We start from the raw sequence: 25,774 nt of genomic DNA, 5'->3' as shown, positions 1-25,774 counted from the left end.
TAACTGCCTCATAGCACCAACCAAAAGCACCCTGGTGAACCCGCTGACATCAAACCTACAAGGCCAATATCTGAAATAAAGGAAACGAAAAAAATAAGGATGTCCCGATGGCACCAGTGTTTGCCCGTGTAATCGATGAACCCAGGAAAATCCAAGTCCAGAACAATCAACTATATCAAAGACTTTGATATTAGGCTTTCCTTGTGCACTGTATTAATTCCCAGAACCACCTAAGGTTGGAGAGGCTCTGTGAACCTTTAGTTACCCTGAAACTTTTAGTTAGTAATCCACCAGATAAATCCTGAAACTTTCCAGTTGTAGTTTATAGCTTCCATGTTTACAATTTTGATCCCCATCTTGCAACAGTTCTAGAATAAAGCACTTTAAATATAATTCTGTGAGCGTTGTTAGGACAGTGGACCCTGGCTGGCATGCCACAAGCCATACAGCATTAAAACGTACCTCTGAGATTATCGCTGAGGTAGATTTTATACCTCAAGGAATTGCAAAGAACGACACCCACAAATTTCCTATACCACGTCCTTTTCACGTATTGTTTCCCGTAACATTCTGCATAGGAAGAGTCATATTTGAAGGCAAACGGAATCCAAATTGGTTCCCCGCCTAAAATATAAACAAAAACACTTATTGAGTATAAATTACTTGTTAATAACATTAGCCAGTGCTAAAAAATGACTGTGTACCTATAATACAAAGATGGCACAAGTTTCACCAACACAACAATATGTAATATTCAATTATACACAATTATGTAGCTCATTTTCAGATAAAGAACCTAACCACATTGTTGGGACATGGTTTAGTCTTAAGCCATTAAAGTTGTCCTCTTAACATGTTGCAGATCTGTAAGCAGAATAACCTAAATAAAATTAATCAAACAGAAGGTCATAATTCACATTTTAGATTAAGACTAGGGCAGTAGATGTACACATATTTTCCGTATATGTTACCACCAGATCGCCATTCCATACTTGATCAGACTCTCATTGTTAAGAAATTCGGCAACTGTGAGCCAGCAGTTGACATCCTCAGAGGTATGCAATTTGACTTGTCTCTCTCCCTAGGCTATATGTTTGCTCGACCAATCTTAGAGATTGAATATGAGGAGACACATGGACATGCATAATGCAGGTGAAGAAGTGAACAGGGACCGAAGAAGATGTCCGAAGGCAATTACAGCAGCAAAATCATGCATTCATAGGGGGCCACATAACCCCAACATGCTGCTGTGTGCATTTATCCAAGCATAGATGTTCAACTTGGCTGGGTGTGGAAAAGTCACTAAGTGGTACTTACTTCCCTTAGTGTTCTTATCTGACATTAATCGTTCTGACTTGATAGGACAAAGCAACATCAAATTCCCAATGCAAGGCTAACACCATACATATCTTGCTAGTATAGTTTGTTGCAGTTCTAGATGGTTAAAGTTGATTTCCCTGTTGTAGCTAGTAGTTTTACATGGTTACTCATTATGTGGCCCTCCCGATGTGTTTGACTCTATGAACCGTGGTCAGCACAGTCCGCAGAGAAGGATCATGGGAGCTAACCTCACCAAAGTATAACAGCGTCTTTTGATTTGTTTCTATTCTTCCATGTAGTGCTCATGATATTAAATGAAGCCTAAAAGGATAGGAACGCCTGTATGCATCCTCTGAGGCATGAATATAATGTCATCTCTTTCACACATGCTATTCTACCCACATAACCTCAATCTACATCTGCCCTTATCAAGTAGTAAACTCTTCTCTCTGGAGGATCAGGGTAGGCTAAGAAGTGCTTCTGAATGATCAGATTATTGCATATAAAGTGTTGGTCGCTATTGTTTCTCTACTTTATAAATATACATTCAGAAAGAGATTGTTTTCAGACATATCGTGGCAATAATACAATATCCTTGTTTAATAAGATATCTTGTCTCCATCTAACATAATGCTGTGGTTCATCATTCACAAGCTTTGGATGCTTTTTACCATGGCGTCTTGTGCCCATCTAACATAATTCTGTTACACAACCTTCTCAAGCTGTACTACGGGGACTCCAGGGTGGGCTAAATGTTTTTTGAATGGCCTAACTCCTCATTGTAATAGCCTCATTTGGTTGATGGACTATCAACTGTACAATGGACAGCAACCCAAGTCCATACATTATCTGTGGTGATAAAGATTATTCATCAGTGCTGTAGTGGAAGGGTGAGAAATCCCCCATCATACAAGCAAGAGGTCTTGTTAAGGGAAAATCCCCACACCCAAGAAACGGAAAAGTCAAAAAATGTGACAAAACCACTGTTTATTAAGAGACCTCGCATACAGGGACAGACATGGACATCTCAAGATTTCCAATGCTCTCCCGCTGGTTACAGGCTTGTCATCAGTTTTTGGGTAGTGACGTCAGAAGTGACAGGTCATTCCACAAAAATCTAAGGCAGGCTGGGGTTGGTTAGTTGGGCAAACTACATATAGCATCTATACAGGGTTAGTGTTTTGAGTGGTTATACTTTATCTGGTGGCTTCACATGCGACCAACGCCTAAATGTTGCAAATAGAGGCATGTCAGGTTACTGCATTATAATTGGTTGGTGCAACAAAGCGAGAGCTTTTGCGGAAGCTGAGTAGGGATTGGTCAGCAAGGGTCTTCTCAGCCTTGCTACCTTGGATGGTTACCATCCCATGAGCAACAATTCAAGTTTGCTTGTTTGTTTGTTTTATTCATTTGTAATGCGCCAGACCCAAGGGTATCATGGCGCAGGAGCAACAAGATTATTCTCAGCTTGGTTACAGTGCTGTACAGTAATTTACAGGTGGTTACATGGGTCAGTGCAGGTACACGTAAAAGGCAGCAACAATAGAAAGCAATTTACAAAATGTACATAAGGGGGCAAGCATGGGTGAGGTTAGCAGTCATTTTCCTTTATCCACGGAATGTAGTTGCGCCTAAAGTTTGGGTAGGTTTGAGGTGTCCTTAAGGTGGGTGGCAGGGAATTCCAATGTTGGGCTGCTTTCACCTGGAAGATATTGCCACCAGTTTTGGTTCTTTTAAATCTGGGGACTGTAAGTAAGTTAGCGTTGGCAGTTCTGGTAGATCAGTTGGGGGTGTATCTGTGGACTCTGTCGATAAGGTAGCGAGAGGCTGCATTATTGAGGCACTTGTGCGTCAGAGAGGCTACCTTGAGCATGATTTTGTCGGTAGTGGTGAGCCAGTTGTGGGCTCTCCTAATGTTGGAGATGTGTTCTTTTTTGGAGATACTAAGAGCTGCTCTGAGAGCATTGTTTTGCAAAATCTGTATTTTGTTAGTAACATATTTATTGACTCCTACATATAGGGCGTTACAATAATCCAGTTTTGATAGGATTAGTGCTCTGGTTAAGGTAGTGCAGCTCTGGGTAGAAAGGAAAGATTTAGCTGCTCTTATTAGTTTACAGGTGTAAGCTGTAGAGGAGGCCATGGAGCTAACCTGTTTACGGAAGGATAGGGTGGCGTCTAGATAGAACACTAGTGTTTTGACTTCTTTGGCTACATTAATGGTATTGCCATCTATACTAAGGCTGGAGTAATTGTGAATCTGTTTATTTAAGTTAGGGGTGGAACCAAGGAGGATGAGCTCAGTCTTGTCATCATTCAGGCAAAGCCTATGGGAGGCCATCCATGCCTGGATGATGAGGTACACCTTGTTCACCAAGGCCAAATCCTTGTCGTAATCTCCCGTCAGCGGGATGAGGATCTGGGTATCATCGGCATAGTTGCTGTAGGTGATAACCAGACCATCGAGATCATCGAACAGGGGCTTTGTGAACATGTTGTACAAAGTAGGGGAAACGTATGATCCCTGGGGAACCCAGTAGGTGATGGGGATAGGGTCATCGGAGGCTGAGGTAGAGAAGACACGCATAGACCTGTTGTTAAGGAAGGATTAAATCCAGCCGCTAGCCTCTTGTGAGAAGTGGGCTGCCGAGTCTGGGTGGTTACAGAAAATGTTGTGGTCTACTAAATCAAATGCTGCTGAGAGGTCAAGTAGAAGTAGAAGAGCAGTTTTCCTGTTGTCTCTAAGGGTATCAATTTGAGCTTTAAGATCGATGAGTGCAGTCTCTGTCCTGTGTTGGGGTCTAAAACCTGATTTACGGATTCCCAGGAGATGTTTTTTTCCTAGGTATTGTTGTATTTGCTGATAGGCTGTCTTATCTAAAATATTAAGCAGGAAGGGGGTGGTGGTGATGGGTCTATAGTTCGTGGGTATTGATGGGTCTAAAGAGGATTTTTTGAGTAAGGCGAGGACCCATGACTCTTTGAGATTGCTGGGGATGGTCCCTGAGGAGAAGGATGCGTTGATGAGCTTGGTAATGAAGGGTGAGAGGACTCTGGCCGCATCTTTGATGATTTGGGAAGGGCAGAGGTCGCCCTGGCAGTTCGAGGAGGGTTTGAGGCTAAGAATGATTTTTCCCACTTCTAATGTGGAAACTTTGGAGAAGCTGAAGCGAGGGGTGGGTTTGGATGTGGAGCTATGGGGTGGAGGAGGAGGGGTGGTGTTAGATACGTGGGCTGTGCAGGCGAGAGATTCTTTCTTGTTATTGATTTTAACTTGTAGGCCTGCAACTTTATTGGAGAGGGCATTTTGGACAATGGTGCACCATTATTTTTCTATCACACATGTGTCAAGGACTGGAATGGGTGTTTCCAGCTCTTTAATGACAGTGAACAGTTCTTTTATGCTGGAGTTAGCTTGTGATATTCTCAAGTTGTAGGACTCTTGTTTGGCGATTAAGATTTCTTTTTTGTAGAGTGCAGTTATTTTATTGAAGTTCAGCTTATTATTATCCGAGGGTGATGGTCTCCAAGCCTGTTCACTTTTGTGTTTCTCGATTCTGAGAGATTTCATATAGGGGGAGAACCATGTGTTCAGGTGTTTTTTAGGTTTGCTTTTTCTAAGTTTTAGCGGTGCGATGGAGTCTAGTGCTGATCTCATGATTTGAGGGGGTTGGAGATAGCTGATAGTGAATTCAGGGTCGGGAGAATGAGGGGGATGAGTTTTTCAGCTCTAATGTTTTTCTTGTTTCTCGTTGGGATGGCTGAGGCTAGTGAATTATTAGTGGTAGGGGTGATGAGAACAGCCCCAACAGCACTATCTGCACCAATAAGGTTACCATCTCCGACCCTCTAGGCGTTGAGCTTAATACATTTAGCTTTCAACCTAGTATTATTTTGTATCATCTATCCTATGCTAGATGGGAACGAAAGATCTCTGTATGGCTCGAATGAATGGGCTCTGTGTTTTAGTCTCAGATCACATGTGTAGAGACCACTGCTCCACATTTACAAGGATTTTTAGCATTTACAAGGATTTTTAGCATTTATACATGCAGGTGTTATACCTTCCCTGTCCTCTTGGGGCTCCTTCATGTTACCTTTCAGTCACGTTCAGTCTGATTTGGTGTGTCTCTGTCCTTCCAGCAACATTTGTGTCTCTCCTAATCTAAGAAGACTGCTTCTTGTGTCTGTCTTTGTCTGCACCTGTGAGTGCCGATGTGAAACTCTCCCTCCCTTTATGGCCTGGTTAAAATATGTAAACTGGCTCCATGAACGGTCTGGTCTGTGTTTTTTGCCTTCTCAGTGTTTTCCATTCACTCCATTGTGGGTGCATCTTCCATTTTGATTTACATGGTCACTCATTTGAGTCGAGTTCATCATCAAGCAAGCTTCATGTCTTATTTTCCTGCATCTTGGATTTTAGCATAGCAAAAATGTCCTCTATCTTAGTGGGTCAAAGCATGTTTTTCATGTGTAAGAGCAGTTTAACCTAGGTGTCTGGGTAGCTTTGTGCAGGGAGGCATATGTGCTTCATGTCTAACGCATCTACGTCTTGGTCTTGGGCATGACATCATCATCTCTCTGCACAGTCACAGTCAGTATAATTTCTCCATCGTCTGCAAGTTTAGCTCTGCTACAACGTCATCAGGGAAGAGGTTGTATGGTTGTCTAAGTGAATAGTTTTCTTGCATCTGTGGTATAGTGGTGATGGGGAGAAGGGGGCCAGGAACGATGTACATCTTTCATTTCTATAACATTGAGATGAGAGAGCGGAGTGACGAGGACCACATTTATCTGCCTCTCTTCAGTGCCTAAATGATACATCTGCCAGTGCATTATCTACAGCTTTGCTTAGTAAAGATGAAACAAGTGTAGTATTAAGCGCCTACAGAAGTCTCTAAATATGAGCCCCACAAGAGCCTTCATTAATAGTGTGTATGCATTTCTAATTAAGAACTTGGTTAACTGTGTCTTCTTCTAGTCTCTCGCCTTAGTCATATCCTCCAAGTTTATTGTCATTAGTTTGCCGATGTTGGCTCACATTTAACTGCCATCCTCTGTAGAGCCTTATGCTGGTGCTCCGTGACTTCCCTCTAACATGCAAGAATCTTTTGTTTAAAAAGACAAGATGACATTATCACATATGTGATAGATGATGTTCTCTGCGGGTATGCTATGAATGACCAGCTGTTCCATCCAAATTGGATTACCTCAAAATACACAAATTCTACATAATGGAAGTAAAAATGAGAGCCAAACAACACATCAATCATCTTTACCACATCAATTGATCTGCTAGCTTTAATTTGTGACAAACCAAGAGGGGACTGCTATCATTGACACTGACACAAGTGCATTCCAGTCATCTTAGTATTCCATCTATGACAGTGCTTGTTAAAAACATGGATGCATCGTTGGTCCATTTTAGTCAAAATGCTGTTCATGGGCACACCTCCTTCATTTCCCTTGACTTCATCTAAGACCAGCCGTTTCATATATATTTCCATCTGGCCTTTAGCAATACTAGTTCCACCATGATCACATCAGCTTGTTTTATGCTGACGCTTGAGCGGTGTTTGCCTATCCTTTTGTTGATTGCATATGCTGTCATTCCAATTGTATAAGTTATCATGGGCATAGAATTCCATTGATGGCATTTCTAGTATGGCAATTGGTTTTGATATGGCTCTTCCATTGTTTTGCACCATATTAGAACATTTTTGTTGTGATGCTCGAAGTGCATGAGGCACCATTTCCACACAGGAAATGTCATACAGCTGGTGGTGGACACCAGATTTCGAGTTGGGTTAAATCTCCCTTTTTCCCTGAGAGAATGGACCAACGGTTCCCAACAGTTCTTGCCTCTTGTCAGGATAAATAATGGTCTGCTGTTGGAAACACCAGCGGCTTCAATAAGGTACCGATTATTTATAAGATGTTGTCATAGACCTGGAGTATTTAGAAAAAGTCATTGCTCAAATAATGTGGTCATCAACATTATTCCTAATTCTCTGATTAGTAGGTAGGGCGTCCCTATTGGAATTCCATGTGTGTTTAATTTTGTTTTGTATAAATCAGGGTGGCTAACCACTTTAAATGAAGTGATATGTTCTTAGCTTCTTCAAAATAGTAATTCCTATGGCTATAGTTCTGCATTATTCTTTATAGCTGGCTATGTGTACTACTGTCCTTTTGTACTCTAGGGTACTCATTTGTGATAGTGGAATAATGTGTGTCTATCAGTTTCTTTGTGAAAGAGTTGTTTCGCTAGCATAACCAGCTTCTTCAAAAATTATTATTTCAAATATTACAATTTATACATTACTGGATGACATAGGGAATTTGAACTAAGTTTCAAAACTGTTCATTTACTTGAAAGGTTGGTGCGGTCATTATCATCACTGCTCCATATAATTGGAAGGTCATCTATGCATCTTTCCTACACTTGGATTTGGTGTTCAAAAGCATTGTGTTGATATCCATGAATGCATGCATGCAGGTTTAAATGTATGAAATTTAAAAAGCGGAAACCTAGTTGAGATGTTGTGGAGCGCTGCACAAAGGGAACACAACCAGGAGGTGATAGGTAGGGTGTGGGGATAGCAGAGTGGCTAGGATGGGTAGGGGGAGGAATGGGGTGAGCTCTCGAGTACCATAAGTAGGGTTGAGTGAAGAGATTAGCGTTGGGACAGATGTTCTTCGAAGAGTAGGGACTTCCGGTGCATCCTGAAGTGTAGATGGGAAGACAGCAGCATTGTCTGCTTTGGTAACTTGTTCCAGAGACATGGTTTGTAGCATGGAAAGCCCGGTTTCCTGGTTTTCCCCTCTTGCGCTGCTTTCTTTCCACTCTGCTAATGTTGTGGCATCTGGTCGTGTGCTGGTGAATTTCATGGCCAAGCAGAGTTGAGTGATCGATTCTATCTTCCTCAAAGGCAGCCAGGAAGTGGTTTGTCACACTGAGGTAAACGTTTTCCCTATGACTGCCTCCTTGCTACTGCAATGTGGTTTGTGGAATCATACACAACCACACAAACTGGGCCATGCTAACAGCAGATGTAGGCTAAACACGTGATTGTAACATGACGTATTGAAATGCATATGTCAGTGGCCCAAAATCATTACCGGCTTGTGCTGCTATCACACAGCTTGAAATTATGTACATGTTGGCACATCGGAAGTGCAATTGAATTACTCTCTGAATGTGATAACTGCAAATGATGTTGTTGCCTAACCTAGTTCCATGAAAATATATGAAATGCACCTACATCTAGGGCTTTGTTGCTTCTGAACTCTTTGAATCATCCTCACAAATGATGTCATAGTTTTCGCCATGAATTGGCTTTATTCTTTGAAATAAACACTGATAATCTTGTGGGAAGATGTCCTTCCCACTTTGCCAACGCTTTCATATTGTAACTAATTTGTTGCCATGAAACAAAAACACATGTAGAGGAATGGGACGATGTTTGGAAAAAACATGAACTCCAGTATGGTTATTTTATGTATTCGGATTATGGAAAAAAGTTAAAACTACTTGGGATGCCGGAACACCTAATCTACATGTGTAGAATGAAATATCAGGAGAGTATGGCCAGAATCAGACAATAGATATATCTGACCCTATATTGATCGAAAGAAGGGTCAGGCAGGGGTGTGCTCTGGCTCCTACTTTATATAATGTATACATGGCAGATTTTGACGAAATATTTGTGGACAAGATGAATGCCTTCCCAAAAATAAGGACGTTTAAAGTCGGATAGATCAGCTATGCTGATGACATGATTGTGTTTGATAACACCTATATTGGTATATGTAACAGTGCTAATGCTATTTGTAAATATGCTGAAAGTAATGGTCTCAAAGTCAACTTATCAAAAACACAATTTATGGTTGCAGGGAGACGAGCAAGTAAAAATCCCTATATCAACTGTCCCTTGGGGAAGATCTGAAGAGTCAACTGCTACAAATATTTAGGCCAAGAAATATGCAGTGACGGGAAGAAAGTGAATACTGTGAAACAAGAAAATAAAAGATCTAAGGTTATGACAACGCTCAGTGCGGTGATGTCATTTTCCAAGAAAACTGCAGGATTTAACCTTCTTGGCATCATCAATATATATAAGCAAAAACTAGCGGCTCTATTCCTCTATGCGCTGGAGGCCTCGTATTCAGACTGGACCGATTGGGCTAATATCATTGATAGGAATAAGGCGGTGACAAGGTTCACTTTATAGCCGGATTGCACGAAGATGGCAAAAAAGACTACAAATCCCAACATGCTGTGGGAGGAAATGTAGTCCTTTATGTGTGCCTTGCCAGCTGCAGTTTAATTATGGGCAGCATAAAGTAGGCAACGGCGCACACGCAGGTGTGGCTTATTTTGCAATTGGGTGCGGTGAGAGCTGGACGCAGAAGGAATCCACGGCAAGCATGGACGGCTAAAATGTTCCCTTTCCAGATGAACGCAGTGTGCGAGGAGGAGCGTGCAGGCACACTGGCAGGCAGTGTACGGCATTCTATGTTACCTCCGACAGGTCCAGTGGAGCCTCTCGGAGCTCAGATAAGTGACCTCTGTGTTTTGTGCATAGTATGAACTCTGACAAACTGCTTACCGTATCACGGAGGGTGCTATGCTTAGGGCTCAATTCGACATCCACAGTGCGGCAAACAAACGTTATTCTAGTTTGAAGTTGTGTCAAAACAGGAGTGCTGTTAATTCATCATACACGAAGGGGAAGATTGTGTTACAGATTCCTCTGTAAGAGTTTGGGTTTCCAACTATATAGGTATTCCTACAAGTGTTCACATTTAATGGGACATGAAGCATTTAATTACAGGGTCATGCGTGTTATGTGTTACTTCAGCTCACCCAATGGGCCATGTGTTTTGTTTTTCATCTATGGAATTTAACTCCATTGTTGTGTGTTCATAACTGCTTGCTATATGTGTATGTCTGCTACATGCGCTACGTATTAAGGTCTGTTTAGGTATGTGGGATTTTTGTCAGGATTGTGTCAAAGGTTGCAGCAGGTTTCATATTGTCATTACGCATGTTAGAGTTAAGCAGGGTTTTTTCCCGGTGCTTCCCCTCTCCCTATCCAACTTTGGTGCTCCTTAAACCTCTATCCGGTGTTCCTAATTTCCCCACCCTATCCACAACCTCTCCCTAACTCCTCTTCCCCCCATTGGCTGCCACGTAGTGTCCTGTGTACTCAAATCAGGCGCCTGTGCCAACCATGGTGGGAGGGTCGATTCATTCGGCTTCTGTGGTTCGGGGGAGAGTGTCGATTTAACTCCTCCATTATTGTGTGCATTCTGACAATCATAGAGGGAGTAATATGGAGACGACTGTTGGGTCTGACAAATTATACGCCCATCCAGGCAGTTTGCTTTGAAGCTGGCCTAATATCTGTGTCCTCTTTTATTAATTTCAATCGTGCCAAACTCTTTTTGAGGATTAAATTTGCCTGCCCCAATTCACTGCTAGCGATCCTCAGGGACGGCTTAATTGGTGGGACGGTACAAGAATTGTATACGTTTCAAGAAAGAAATCTGCTTTTCTTCCAGGAGATAGGATGGACTTCTAAATATGAATATGGATATGGATGGAGAGGGTTGGATGTTAACATCTCTTAAGGAAGCTACATAGAAAAGGGACTGGGGGGTCAGCCAAGATGCTGTAGCTAAATTGAAATCTTTATATACATTTTCCAAAATGCAGTTTGAATACAAAAAGGTTCAAAATTATCTAAAACTGCTACCCTCTCCTGCAGAATCTTTATGGATATCAGACTAAATAGATTGAATGTCCTAGAAGTAAGGGGAGCCTGGATTGGAATGCCTGCTGAGCTTCGAACCTATAGAATATGCTCTGATCGTAATATTTCAGAATCAGCCAGGCATGTATTGACAGGGTGTCCCAAAATGAGACATATACATACAAAATATTTTGCCAAAATAGAGTACGAAGATGAATATATTAAATCTGAGTTATTCTGGTTGCGCTGTCTCTCATGATATAATAAAGGGCAGATAGTTGCAATTACTCAGATTTGGAAACATGCTAATGTATATCTGTAAATTTGAGGAAGAAGTCAAGCTGCTGGTAAACCTTGATCAGACATGTTAAAAAAAAGCAATGTGGAGGTACTAATGTATTCTAATAATCTTCTGTTTCCTTGTGTTTTTTTAGGTGGGCTTTTGTATAAGGTTGCAGATTAACTGATTTTATACAAACCTGTAAACATCAACTTAGAGTGCTATATTTATATATTTTGATATGATGACTTCCTGTTCTCTTTTATTTAAAATATTTATCTATGTTGTAAGAATTTTGGAACCTTTTGAATTTCTGTTTATTTGTCTATCTTGTGTTTTATGAATTTGTGTTAAAGCTTATAACTAAATACACAATAAAAAATATATATATATTCGAACTTCACCATGTTGATTTCATGGATGACAGACAAAATCAAAGTCATTTCTATGATACGTTCGGGTAATTTTGGGTTATTTATGGTCAGAACAGAAATTGTGAAAAAAATGTGTAAAAGTCAATGTGTTCCGATAAATGTCTCATTCCGCATACAAAGGCATATAAAGGAGGTCACTGCACCTAGTAATTACTGAAAAAAGCATCAATAATCTGGATTTATAATGAAGGTAAAATGGTCTGTGAGAAGTGTATTTAAAAGGACTTAGATAAATGTGTGTGTGTTTTTTTTTCAATTTAACATTATTGCATGTTCCTGTTTTGAGTACGATGGAGGCAAAACGCTGTCGTCCACAACACAAGACATTAGCAAGGACTTAAAAGAAAGCATAGGCCAATTTCATATGCTACATTATGGAGGCAGAATGGGCATTTAAATATAAGGCTTCTGCATTACCCTCTTCCCCCGCCCCACCTTTCATTTAAAACAAATCAAACTGCATAAAAAAGGTGAACAAATGCCACTATTTTATAGATGGGCAAATGCACTTTCTAAAACATTTGGTTTCAGATAATTGGTTAAGAGGGATTGATGCATGTCATTTGTAGCGTGAATATTTCTCAAGCAATCTATAGTGATGGAAATTTCTGTTTTGGGCATTTTTATAAACTGCTACATAAAATTGGGATCCAGTGCAATTGTTTGCCCACCGCAGGATTAACATGAATGCCAGTGTTGTTTTCATTTGCCCTGCAGAGAGGCAGGCTAACCATTCTGTCTGGAGAACAGGCGACACCACAGAGAATGAGGATTGTGCTTGCAGCTCTCAAATGCAATTCTACTTAAATGTGCGGGGGGGGGGATACGCTGCACCAAAGTTGGAGTACAGAGCACACTGAGCCAACCGATTTGCTGTTTCAAACCTTGAATTGCAATGGGGCTTAATCGAATTTCTTTTATGACTGTGTTAACACAACCAAATAATGACGTTTTCTAATTCGGTTGGGTGAAAAACTGAAGAAAACACACAAAAAACTTTATTTTATCATTACCAGAACATTGTGGTATCTTTGTCTACCTTTGTCTGGGTTGTGCTTTATCAGGTGTGATTAATAAAGACTCTGTTGATCTCAGTTTGACAGAGCGGATACAGAAAAAAGGAACTGAGTTTGAGAGGAACTCTTATGTGACTTGAAAACAGAGAAGGATAACTTCAGTCTTTTTCTTCAGAGCATAGATGCGGTTGACACCAGGCCCTGTAGCTAAAATGATGCCTGGTTTTGGAAAGACTGCACGGGGCGTTAGACAATTATGTTAACACTCATTAATAGGCCAAAAATCGGGAATGTCCAACTTGAAGGTACAGCGCATATCTTTGCTTCATTAATAGGGTTATGGATGATCAAAGTAATTAAATCTTAAAGGTAATGAAGAACGTTTTACCAAAGACGTATGGAACTTTTTGCAGTAAATATCGGTTTGCCTTTTATCTTTGGTCCCCATGGTTACTTGTAGTTCTCTATCAAAGGCCAAAGGCCCCATGTTGTCAGTGTGTTAAGTTTAAAACATTTAATTTATACACTCACCTGACATTTTAAAAGCCTCCATTTCGAATTTGGTCACTTTTTTGTGAATGAACATGCTGAGTGTTGCATGTGGTGGGCGCATGTGAGAATGTAGCATTCTGCATTTTGTGCTTCATACTCAAAACACCAAGAGGCTTGTTCGAAAGTAAATTCCCATGATCCTCTCACACTCCACCAACTATGTTTTGCTTAACTTCCAGGATCTCAGTCGCACAGACAAAGCAAGGTGATGAGTGCCAGAAATGAAACAGAGAGTTAATGTTTTGCTGTATTGTAAATATATTGACTCTCTTTTAAATGTTTTGTATAGTTTTCTTTCAACCCCAGCCAGTGGCGTCGTCAGGAATCAAATTTCACAGACAAAAGTGAGGGGAGAACATGGTCACTGCTCGTAGGTAGGGGGGGCAGATAGGGGGCACAGGGTCTCACAGGGAGGGGGCCTGGCCCCCCCGAGTTGCCCCTAGCGACGCCACTGACCCCAGCTCCTCCCCTCACGTTTTCTCTGCAATTCAAGTTCAAGCCTTCTCGTTAGCGTTGCAGCCCACCAATCATACATTTGCGCCAATTCAACCTTTATAACATCTTGTCTAATGCCCAGCAAATGCATTTCAGATTTGACTCTCTGGGGAGTACAAACTCAACGTCATACTTCCTAGTATCGAGGAGCAATTTAAGCGCTAGCATTTCTACGTCAGAGTTTCTAAGATTTATCGTGTTTGACCTTTGTTGTTGTTCTCAGGTTTGTGTGATCAGCACAGTGTGCTTATTGCACTAAAAACACGTGTTTAGGCAACCAACTGGCCATCTGTGGAACGTTACACAATCTGTAATGCTTCCTGTGACTCCATTTTATCTTCAGCAAGGGTTAAGGGCATGCAAGTGCGACCAGTAATATATGTCTTCTGCTTTAAAACACAACTAATGACTCATTTTCAATCCTGCAACTTTGGTGAAAGGGTCACAGGTATGTGTAAGCACAAGCCTTGTCTTTATTAAAGGGCATGCATGTGTCTCTTTTCCATTATGTGTTTATGGCTTTTTTAATTTGAGGTTCAACCAACGTTTTAATCACAAACGGGCAGGTCATAAAACTATCAATAAAGCACAAAGTTTAAAAAGGCACTGCCACCTATTATTCCCAAAACACATCATTTCACAGCTCTAAAAAAGCCCAAACTGTTGGCTTTCCAGTGCTTGTTTTCCATTCAGTTGCAGTGGGCAGTGTTTCCTGTCTGTTGATTTGAGCCAGGACCATTTTAGCTTTGGACAATAATCTCCTTAAAGAAGCAATAAAAGAGCTACAAATTGTTCATTAAAGTTAACTTTACAAAGTGCCCCTTGCTGAATTCTTCATCTACTGATGGCTTCAAAACCGTCATTGTAGCTACAAGGAACTAACACAAGATCCCCTTAGAGCCAAAGGTGTACTTTGACATCAGAGTGACAGCAAAGGACCCATGTGAACTGCCACTGACACAGCTATCCACAAATGATGATCCCGAAAATGTGGGGTCGGCAGATTTTGAGAACATACTTCATAGCAATATTTTTGACACACTAGGTGATGCAACGCTGTGTAAGAGACAAAACTAAAAATATGTTTGTGAACAAATACTTGCGTTCCATTTGATGCATGGTACACTGCATACCCTCCCTAACACAAATTCAAGTCACTTTCCACTCACATGCTTTTGGAGGACTGCTAGTCTTTCATTTTTTGAAATGTGATTTCGAAAATCAAGCTTCATTTGGAGATGCTGAGAACCGTGAAGGCATATTTTCCCTCTGAGGTGCCGGCCACTCGGAGCATAAGCATTAGCTACTTGACATCATACTGTATATAACTGCACACCATTGTGCATAGCCAGGGGGTTATCCTACCATTGTTCCAAACGATGCAACTGGGCGCTTAGAGGTCTCTAAAGCAATCACCTCACATCCTGCTAGAAACATCCATTGCCATCCAAAACATATTTTGAGCATGATCACACAGACGAGTGCATGTGAAATACTTTGCTGGGTTTTGAAATGAAATTGCAGATTGTCTTCCTGTGACGGGATTTATTGTTTCCTGCTCCCAGAGCAACCCATTGTGCCAGGTTACCAGAAAGGGGATATATGTTCAAGGCTAAAACTACCTAGCAGGGTAGTCCATGAAAGAAAGGGTTAAATTGAACACAAATATCATGCACTGCAGAACTCAATGATCTATGGAAATAACATATTTTCAAAACGGCAGAGCAAATTGAAAAAGCAAAGTTCATCTGGAACGTATTAGGCTTTAATTTGTCATAAGCACGCCTTCCTTGCTCAGTGCAGGACCTCTTGCATTGGCGGGACCACTGCATTAGCTCAGAAATGGTGCGGAGAGGCAGAGAACTGCAGCAATTCCGAGTTCAGCAAGAAAATTGATTCCATTTCTTCAAAGTGACCAGAAAGCCGTTAAAAACATCCAATGCATGCATTAAGTTGTTTATATTTCAACATAATGGGCCTCATTATACGTTTGGCGGTCCGGGAACTACGGTACCTTTAAGCATGCCGGTACCGTAGTTCCCGGACCGGCAAACTACGAGTTCTGCTCGTGGGTGCCATTGCCATTGCGGCTGCCTGGCGGCCGTACCGGCACCTGTGAGCAGAGCATGTTGATAACGGCGCAGGTACATCCGGCTTCCCCATTCCCATTGAGCCCTATGGGGCTCAAATGAGAATGGGGAAGAATATTTTCTGGCGCCCAGGAACGGGCAATAACCAGGCTGTTATGACCTGGTAATTGGCCATTCCTGGGCACCGTAAAAATAAAAATACCGCTGGCAGTCGTGCCTGTAATACAGGCATGGCTAGGCCCTTTCCAGTGCAGTCCTTATTTTGATCTTGAACTAAAGAGGCGGTTGGTGGCATCTGTTGTGTTCCCACTTACTCACTGGGCCACAGAGGTAAGAAGGACACAGGAGACAAAACTGGCAGGACAACCTACCGTCTTTCCTCCTCCTCCTTACGTTACTTCCATTTCTCCTCGCTTCTCTCTCTCAAACCCTCCTTTCCACATACGGTGTCCTTCGGGGGAGACAACATCTTCCCCCTTCTTATCTGTCCAGTTCTGTCTATATCGCCCATCAGCGAGGTCGAGAGATCACCATCCCCGATCGTACCTGGTGTATCTTTAGATCTGTGGTCACAATTATCCAATCTTCTTCAGAGGCATGTCCCTCTTCCGCTTCTTCTGGTGCCTTCTGTTCTCCTCAAGTGACATACCTGCTTCACTTGTCCTTCGGAATGGTAGGAAATACGATGCATTTCTCGTGACCTCCTTGTTCTCTAGAGCTACTGTGACCATGGATTCCTTCTGCTCTACAGTGGTAGTGGAGCCAAACATCTAACAGGATACATCTTCCTTGTCTGTCCAGCGCTTCATCTCCGACATCAAAATCTTTCTGAGATGCAACTCTACGTTGATCCATATAAACATTTGCAGCCACCTTCCTTTTTTTGTCTCTTTCTCTCTGATTTTTTCATTGCTCACGTTTGTAGGCATGATACAACTCAGCCTTTTCTTGTGAGGCCTAGCCATAATTAGTTTAGTGGGTGTCGCTCCTTTCAATTCGTGCAGTGTTGTCATGTACTGTCTCAGCACCTTGCACAGTACCTGTTGTGGGGCACGTTGTCAATTTCTGCTCTTTAGGCTGTCCTCTTGATTGTCCCCATACACCTCTCGGCAATCCTATTGTGCAGGGGCCACAGAAGTGTTATTTTATGGTGTTGAAACCCCAGATGGGCTGCAAATCTGGCAAACTCATGGACATGGAATGGTGGGCCGCTATCCGATTTGATGATTATCAGGATGCCCAACTCGCTGAATACTTCGTCCATTGCTTAGGCTGTTGATCTATAGCTCATTGGGGACAACACCCTGGTGATGGTGCATCTGGAGTACTCGTCTATGAATACCAGAATTTATGACCCCTCTTGCATCGGGCCATACAAATCAACAGTCACTGTGTGCCACAGAGCGTCCAGTAGGTCCCTGATTACTAGGGGCAATAGTGGGTTGGCCATCGCTGTCATTTGGCATGCCTTGCAGTGTTTGATTAATGATTGGACCATTTCATCAATGACAGGGAACCACGCGTGATGATGTAGCTACCGTTTGGTATTGACCAATCCCCTCTGACCCTCATGTGCTACTCGATGACAGCCTTTCTCAATGCAACTAGCCACGTACCTCTCATGAGCAGTGAGTCAGCCGAGCCGACTACTTTTGTGTGAACAGTCGCTAGCCTTTTCAGATCTCCTCTATGAACCCCGGCAGCCCCTCGTTGCGCTGTTCATACTGCCTCCATTGGTCGTCCTTTGTCAGCGAGATTGGCACCTAGTAGGGTCATTCTTGGATGCTATCAAGACGTCCTTCACAAAGATAGCGGGTGGTAGAGCATTTTCTGCTAAGTAATTGATGTACTCCACCCCTACCCTGCTGTCTGCCGTGGTTACTCGTGCAGCCGGGTTTCTCAAGATGTAGTCTGCCAGGTTAAGTTTGATGTATAATGTTAGTCATATTCCTGAAGCTTCATTCCCCACAGTTCTTTGTGAGGAGGCATGCATGTACGGGGGTTACCGAACAAGGAGAGCAACTCGTGGTGATCCGTGACCAGTGTGAAATGTCTGCCAATGATGAAGTTGTGGAAGTGCATGCACATCCATACAGCTGCAAGGCTCTCTTTTTCTGGCTGGGAGTAAACAACTTTCGTTTTGGAGAGTGCCCTGCTGGCAAAGGCAACTATGCGTTTGTCCTGTGCCACTTCTGGAGTGAATTGGGCTAGGATGGCACCAAGCCCTACGGGGCTGGCATCTACAGTAAATGCATTGCGTATTTTCAGGTTACAGTAGGCCAGGTAGCAAGGCAGAGTTTGATGACCTCAAACGTCAACTGGCATAGACGTTTCCAATGAAATCTGGCCTCTACTTTCAGTATTTGTCTCAGGGATTCTGTAGTTGTGACACAATTTTCGATGTAGCGCAAACAATACCTTGACATGCCAAAAAGAAGCATAGGTCAGCCAAAGGCACATGCGGCAGGAGTTGGCCAACGATGTGCAGCTTTTCAGGGTGAGGGATCATCCCATGTTTGGAAAAAATATGTCAGAAAAACTTGAGATCGGGTTTGTTGACTTCACACTTTTCCAGATTCAGAGTTAGCCCTGCGTCGATAAGCGCCTTACATACTTTCATCAGTGTCTGATCATGTTCCGCCTAGGTACGAACAAACATAAGGATGTCATCTCTGTAGTTAAAGGATAGATGAAACGGAAGCTGCGCCTGATTGTGTCATGGAAATCTCAACTGCAAATGAGATCCCAAAAATTACCCTTTTGTATCTGTATAAACTGTTGTGGGTTGCAAATGTAGTGATTGACCTGGAGGACGGGTGGAGAGGGAGCTGGTGATACTGCCAGTTGAGGTCTAACTTGGTGAACTTGATCGCACTATTCAGCCGCATGCGCTCATTATTTGGACCTGGATGGTGTTCACGTTCAATGTTGGTGCTGGGGATCCGCATGTCAAGATAGAGCCTGATGCGCCCCCTTTCTTAGGAACTACCACCACCGGTGGAACCCGGCATGTATGGGATACTGTGGCATCGGGTGAACAGCCTCAATGTGTAGGCATGCACCCAGTCCTGTCACCAATTTTGGGAATAATGCTTGGACGGTAGCTTTAGACAGTGGTTCTGGATGTCAATGCTGTGGACTCTGGGCATCCATGTGACACATGATCTCAATGAGGCCCTGTCATTTGGCTGCCTTAAGGCAGAGTAAGCAGCGACTCAGTGCAGGTGTTCAATGGATGTGAAACAGAGCAGGAAGTTCAATGTACCCATGATGAAGAACATGGGATAATTGGCCAACAAATCGTAGGCGCTCTTGGGCACCCCATTGAAAAATACAGGCTGTGGATGGGAACAGTTTTTGGTCCCCATTGAACTGATGAAATTGTTGTTCATCTGTAATATTTATAGTTGCCCCTGTGTCAATCACAAATTGGACATCTTGACAAATAATGTGAAGTGTTATTTTTGGAGACGTTTCCTCATCAACCCCCTCAGTTTGGAGGTGAAAGTATTCATCACATTGGTCCTGGATGTCCAACTGTTTAAAAACTATACCGTATCCTTCGTTTTGGGACTCTTCAGTCACGAGGTGATGTATCATTTGTCTACATTGATCTAAGTCATGGGTCTGTTGCATTGGGAACATAAATCCATCTCTGCAAACTGTTTGGAAATGTCCTAGTCGCCCACCTTTGCTACATTGTTGTGTCAGAGCTAGAGATAGGTTTCTGTGTGGAAATGGCAACCCGCATCTGTATCAGAGGCATGGCCCACGGTCTGCTGAGGGTCGTAGTTGGAGGCAGGATGTATGTTCATGTTATCTGTGGATCGTATTGGAGCACCTTGGAGTGGGTATTTGTGTTTTTGGAGCCTCCATGATAGCTACTTGTGAGTCTACAAGTTCATACACCCTTGATAGGTCAAGTATTTCTAAAAGGGGAAGTGGCTTCTTCAGAAGTTGCTTCCTTAATGCGGACGGGGCGCACCCCTCAATAATGTGCAGTCTGATCACATCTTCTTCTGAAAAATTGTCAAATTGGCAGTGTGCTCCTTGTTTTTGTACATACTTGTCCATCGTCTACTGAGCCCTTTCGCTACATTGGTTAAACGTAAATCTCTCATAGTCTCTGTTCCACTGGGCTACTCATTATTGGTTGAGAGCTGCAATCAACAAGGCATATTGCTGCATGTTTGTATCTTGGAAATTCTTAATAACAGTCTTCACTTCTCCACCCACCAGATTGGTGAATATATTCACCATATCAGCAACATCTCTGTCTCCCATAGCATTAATAAAATCCTCAAAGTCTTCCACCCACTGTGACCACCTTAAGCCGTGTTCCACTTGCGGTGTTAACTCAAATGGCAATGGCTTTCTCAAAAAGGATGCCCTGTTTGTGTTGGACGGAGGTGGCAGTGCTGCATGTTCAGCCTGAAATATGACAGGCACATTTTTTGTGTACCTGCGTGTCTGCAGCCTTTTCTGGATAGTAGGACGTGATTCCTAGGCCCCCTCTTTTTCACATTATAATGTTTTTGTGTGTGTACTGAAACGATGCAGATTGCACCAGAGGCTCCAACGGTGCGGATTGGACCAGAGCTCCTGGGAGAGCCGGGAGACTTCTGCATGGCAGTAATCAGCCGTCCACCAGTATTTGGCATCAGGTCAGTGGAGGAGATTGGAGGAAGGCGGTCCGGATCTGGGCGGGAAGACAACGTTGACGTTGTGGGAGGCCGTGCCATGGGAGTAGGCTGGGCTGTTTAATGGGGGCCCGGATGTTGGGTGGAATGCCGCTGGTGCGCCACAGTCAGCTGGAGACCCAGTTTCTGGGCAGAACGGATGCCGGTGTGGCACGGTAATCTAGATAAATTAAAGCATGTGTGTACAGCTTGATAGGGCCCCTGACCAAATGCTGCGGAGCTCCCTCGTCTCTTTGGGGGCAGACACCGCCCCAGGGAGGAACTAACTGCATCGCTCAGAACAGTGGATTGCGGGCACGCTGAAGGGATCCCTGAAAAGACGGATGCACTTGCTGGCTCATTTCCGCCTCTTCACCAGATTGTTGTGTTCCCACTTACTCAGTGGGCCAAGGAGGTAAAAATGACACAGGCGATAAAACAGAGGTAACAACCTTATCTCTTTATTTACAGCATCAGCTGCCTTACCTCCTCCTCCTTATGTCACTTCTCCTTCTCTTCCCTCCTTTCTCTCTAATCCTCCTTTTCACATACAGTGTCACTCAGGGGACACAACAGCATCGTCCCTGAGAGAAACTCTCAGAGAACGTGCTCACAGAGTATGATTAATCAATACGTGAGCTTTGCCTAGTGCAGGGCAGGCAGGCTGCACCGGGTACAGCCCGGAGATTTGGACCCAATTAATAATAAAACATCTTGCTGTTCCTAGGCAGACATAGGGTTTGGGAGCACCACGGCTCTGGCCCTTACTTTTGTCTGAGAATAAAAGTAAGGGTCAAACCTGACCTGACTTTAGAAGGGGGTAGGCCCTCCAATATTGGGGTGCAGTCTGTTAAGGGACCCCCACAGTAGAAGGGCACCATCCTGCCCCCTTTTCAACAAGTGTGATTTCCCAGGAGACATACACCCACAAGGCCTGATTTCCCTGTGCCTGATTGGAAAATACAAACCACCTGCTTGGCAATCAGTTTTTGTCAGGTCCATTGAGAATGCCCCTATGCAAATGAGCAGATGCACTCTTGAATGTGTGTCTACCAAAGCAGTAGGAGCTCATTTAGTATTGCAGAAGGGCCCTTTGAGACAGTCTGAAATATCTAAGAGTTCCCCCCTGCAGCCCAAAACTAAGTGGCAGTTTCCACAGGGGTGCATATTTAAATAATGACCCAGATGTGTAATGGACACTGCTGCAGCCCTTTCAGGGAAGGGCAGGTCCCAGTTTACAATGGTCCCTCATATTGCCTCATTAGTTTTCTATATCTCTATCTGTCATGAATATTGAGGAATCCTCACCACAATTTTAGGTTAAGCTACTTCACCAGGCAAGCACTTCGAAACAGTGTTGGCACTGGGCCGAATTTTCCCAAATCTGGAATCTGACAAAACATTTCTCCCTGGATCTCAGATGCAGAAAAATCAATGTGCACCCTTCAATTGGTTCAAGAAAACATATTATTTCAATGCATTTTTGCACAAGGGAAATGCTTGCCCTATTCCCAAAACTCGGGCAAAATTTGCCGTGGTGGAAAAATAAATTGAAAAAATATGACTTTTGCACGAGGGCAATTTTCACCCTAGTGCTAATTGCACTTACACCAATGGAATGTTTCTCTGATGTGGCCCCATGTGTTTGTCACGTTTTAATTGGTGCATATGTTTTTTGGCCCAATTGTACTCCCGGAATTGGTGTACCAAAACTATTTTGGAGACCACTATCGCTTACATGACTCATACATTTGTCTGTGAAACAACTAGAACTTGGTTCTGACATTGATTTATACTACAGTTTTCCAACAATGATGAGAAACAGGGACTTTTCGAAGCAGGTGCAGCTTAATTGATACATTTCAGAAAATAGTTAGGTCGTGCAAAGTTCATGATTAATTAAAATTCTATGAACTAGAATAAAAATAATCTTACCGGGTGGCCTGACGATAAGTAACGGGTTATCTGTAAGAAAGGAAAAGATCATTGTGAATAGATTGACTTGCAAATGTTGCTTTTTATTTTCTAAATTTAAAAAATCTACTTTTATGCGATCACATGTTATGCACCAAATTAAGGAAAACCAGCAGCATCATAGTATCACTTGGAATGCAGTGCGTAACAGAGGAGGGCACGTAACATATGAATATCGAGTGCACCACAGAACAGCACCATCATGCAGTGTTAACAGGAATTACATTAATACTTTATTCCATGTCACTATATCATAAAAGAAGGATCTGCTTCTATTGTCCTATGGAGACTCAGAAAAACTAGAAAAGACTTTTTTTTAAAAACATTACATTACTTCAACTCTTTCACCTCAAAGCCTTTCTGGTCTTACTTATTTTATGTACCTGCTCACAATTAGGCATCCAGTGTGCTTTATAACTCTCGGGCGCAGTACCTGTCTAAACAGCCTTTTCTGTCAAGTAATACTCCTTAACTTTTCTCATGTCTACTCCCCATTGGGCATTATTTATTTATGTATTTCATGTATTTATATACCGGAGGAACAATGCTCTTTTGCTCACAGAAGAAGGTACAATATGTAAGAAATCAGATTTCACAGCAATTAGTGAGCATCTTACAATGGGGTGAGTTTGAGAAATATTCTGACCAGGTTGTGGAGGGGAGTAAATGTAACAGTCACTGGGGACAATACATAAGTGGACATACATAGATTAAGAACAACCAAAATTGGAAATTGTTAAATGCAGGTAGGCGGTACGGCCATCTGTGCTCGAGATGTGACCATGATGGGTGAAGTGCTACAGTGGAGGAAGACAAAGTGAGAGACAGAGGCAAGTTAGATGCAAGGGAAACCTGCTAGCAAGCAGGTAGATGAGAGGTAGGTTAAGAGGGTAACTCCGAGGGAAGGTTGTAGGCTTTTAGTTTGGTTTTGAACAAATCCGTGTCGACTGTTTTTCCGATGTCTGGGGGCAGAGAAGAGAGAACGAACGGCAGCGAAACGAAGCACAGGGAGGGTGAAGAGCCACGAGGGTTGTAGAGTTGGATAGAGGAGGATAAATACAGTGGTACCTTACCGTGGATAGATTTGTGAACCAGGAAAAGACATTTAAATCTGCCCCTGTTTTACATTGTAAGCCATGCAGCCTGGTGACGGTTCAAGGAAGTAGGCGTGAAGTTAGCGAGTTCAAAGAGGGTCCTGGTAATGAAGGTACAGATCTTGTTGAGAAGACAGAAAGCATAGTTGGGGCGAACAAAGAGGATGCTGGTACAGTAGTCTTGTTTAAAGAAGACATGAGTGGTTAAGAGATGACATTAAGTGGTGAAGATGGAGGTGTCTGATTTTCCTAAAATTTAGGAAGTTGAGACGAGCTGCTGTTTCAGTTTTGGAGATGAAAGTATGGAAGGGTCATAGATGACGCCAAGGTTTCTAGCTAAAGAAGCGTAGTGGAAGTCGGTCAGGTGGGAACTGGAGAGGAGAACAAGAATTGAGAGAGAGCTTTTGGCAGGGAAGAAGAGTACATCTGTTTTGGTATAGTTTAACATCAGAGAGTACAAAGCCATCCAATATTTAATTGTAGAGAGACATTCGGAAAGTTTGATAGATCAGAGGAGAGTTCAGGAAAAGAATAGAACAGTTGGCATCTTCACATGTCATGCAATTCTGCTCCTGCAGTAATTACTTTCCTGGGGTACAGCTAAAATTACTGGATGTTCCTTTCACATACTTCTGTCTTCCATTGTAAGATGTGCGTTTAGCATGCTCACTCTATTCATTGGGAGAATCTTCAGGGAATAAACAGACTCCTACTAGGTGCCCCCACACTGTAATCCGGGGATTTGCTTTGTGCCGTTCACCCTGCAGATGAGGCTTCTTCCCAAGTTTAATCACATGCATACAGACAATTCTCATAAGCTCCCTGTCCTGTACAATGATTGATTGATTGATTGATATTTTATTTCTTTCGCACTCGTACACAAGTGTTTCAGAGCGCGACAAGGCAAGGGAGGGGAACAGGGGAGAACGAAACAGCGATCTTACTAGGCCCAGTGACACTGAGAACGCGCAAGTGCATGGGAGAGGGGGGAGGGGAAAAGTGCATGAAAGGGGGGAGAGGTGGAAAGTGCGAAGCAGAGGAGAAACAGATAATTAACAATAAATAAATAATAAAGGCAACAAAAAGTGGTAATGCAGCCAGCAATTTGCAAGTGCTAGGTTTAAGGCAGCAGACAGGGTAGGTCTGATAAGTGCAGGAAGAAAAAGGGGGGCTGTATGGGTACAGATACAGACCCCAGTGCAAGGGGTGGCCCGGAGGCAGTGCAGGAGGGTGGCAGGATAAGAAGGTACCTGGGCCCAAAAGACAGAGGGTGGCCAGGTGCACGGTGCCAAGAGAGAACAGATCAGCAGGGGAGAGGGGGAGCGAAGGCAGAAGAAAAGAGGAAGGTCTTGAGGTGCTTCCGGAACCGGAGATGGTTCTCCTCAAGTTTTAGAGTGGCAGGGAGGCTGTTCCAGAGGGAGGCCCCAGCTGAAGACAGAGATCTACCCCCAGCTTGTTTCTTAGAAAAACGGCTGACCCTGAGTGAGTTGGAGGTAGTGGAGCGAAGAGCTCGGGAGGGGAGGTATTTGCAGAGGGATAGCTGAAGGTATTTTGGACCCAGGCCAAAGAAAGCCTTGTGGACAATGCAGAGGGTTTTGAATTGCCTGACCATCATTCACTGTTGGGACAAGCAATGGTAAATTCCATTGGTGCCCACTTCCATGGCACAGTGTTTACTGCACCTTCTTTAACTACAATGTTCAATTGTGTGGCTCATATCTTTATTCTAGTTGGTTGCACTAGGTCTAGGGTGGTGAATAAGGTTATTCAAGTGTCCTTTGTGAACCATACAGGAACAGTATCACACTCACATACAGGTTAATGTAGCCTCAAAATAGCTGGTCAGAAAATGTGTTAAACAACAAGTGTATATCAAGTTCATATTACAATTTCAAAAAACTAAAGAAACACTGTTTAAATACAAGTAGAAACTGTTTCTTTGACAGTCCAACCTAATCTAAAAAAACTGACACATTTCTTAATCAAATATTACATCCACTTCACATGAATGAAAATCAAAAAATAGCATTCTGTAACTGACAAAAAGACGTTTTTCAAAGCATACATTCGGTATGGTTAGTT

At 42.9% G+C, this 25,774-nt stretch overlaps 1 protein-coding gene across 1 annotated transcript in view; it reads right to left on the bottom strand.

Moving 5' to 3' along the window:
* The window catches only part of FNDC1 (fibronectin type III domain containing 1), a 962,270-nt gene that overhangs the window by 14,593 nt on the left and 921,903 nt on the right, over positions 1 to 25,774 (bottom strand). The window contains exons 17-18 of the mRNA XM_069606705.1: positions 22,560 to 22,589; positions 463 to 624 (exon numbers count right to left, since the gene is read on the bottom strand). Coding sequence (XP_069462806.1) covers positions 463 to 624; positions 22,560 to 22,589 — 192 coding nt within the window. The remainder of the gene's footprint in view (positions 1 to 462; positions 625 to 22,559; positions 22,590 to 25,774) is intronic.

This window comes from Ambystoma mexicanum, chromosome 4p, assembly GCF_040938575.1.
Source record: "Ambystoma mexicanum isolate Mex_15411 chromosome 4p, UKY_AmexF1_1, whole genome shotgun sequence".
Lineage (NCBI taxonomy): Eukaryota > Metazoa > Chordata > Amphibia > Caudata > Ambystomatidae > Ambystoma > Ambystoma mexicanum.
This window is presented reverse-complemented; position numbering and strand designations above follow the sequence as displayed.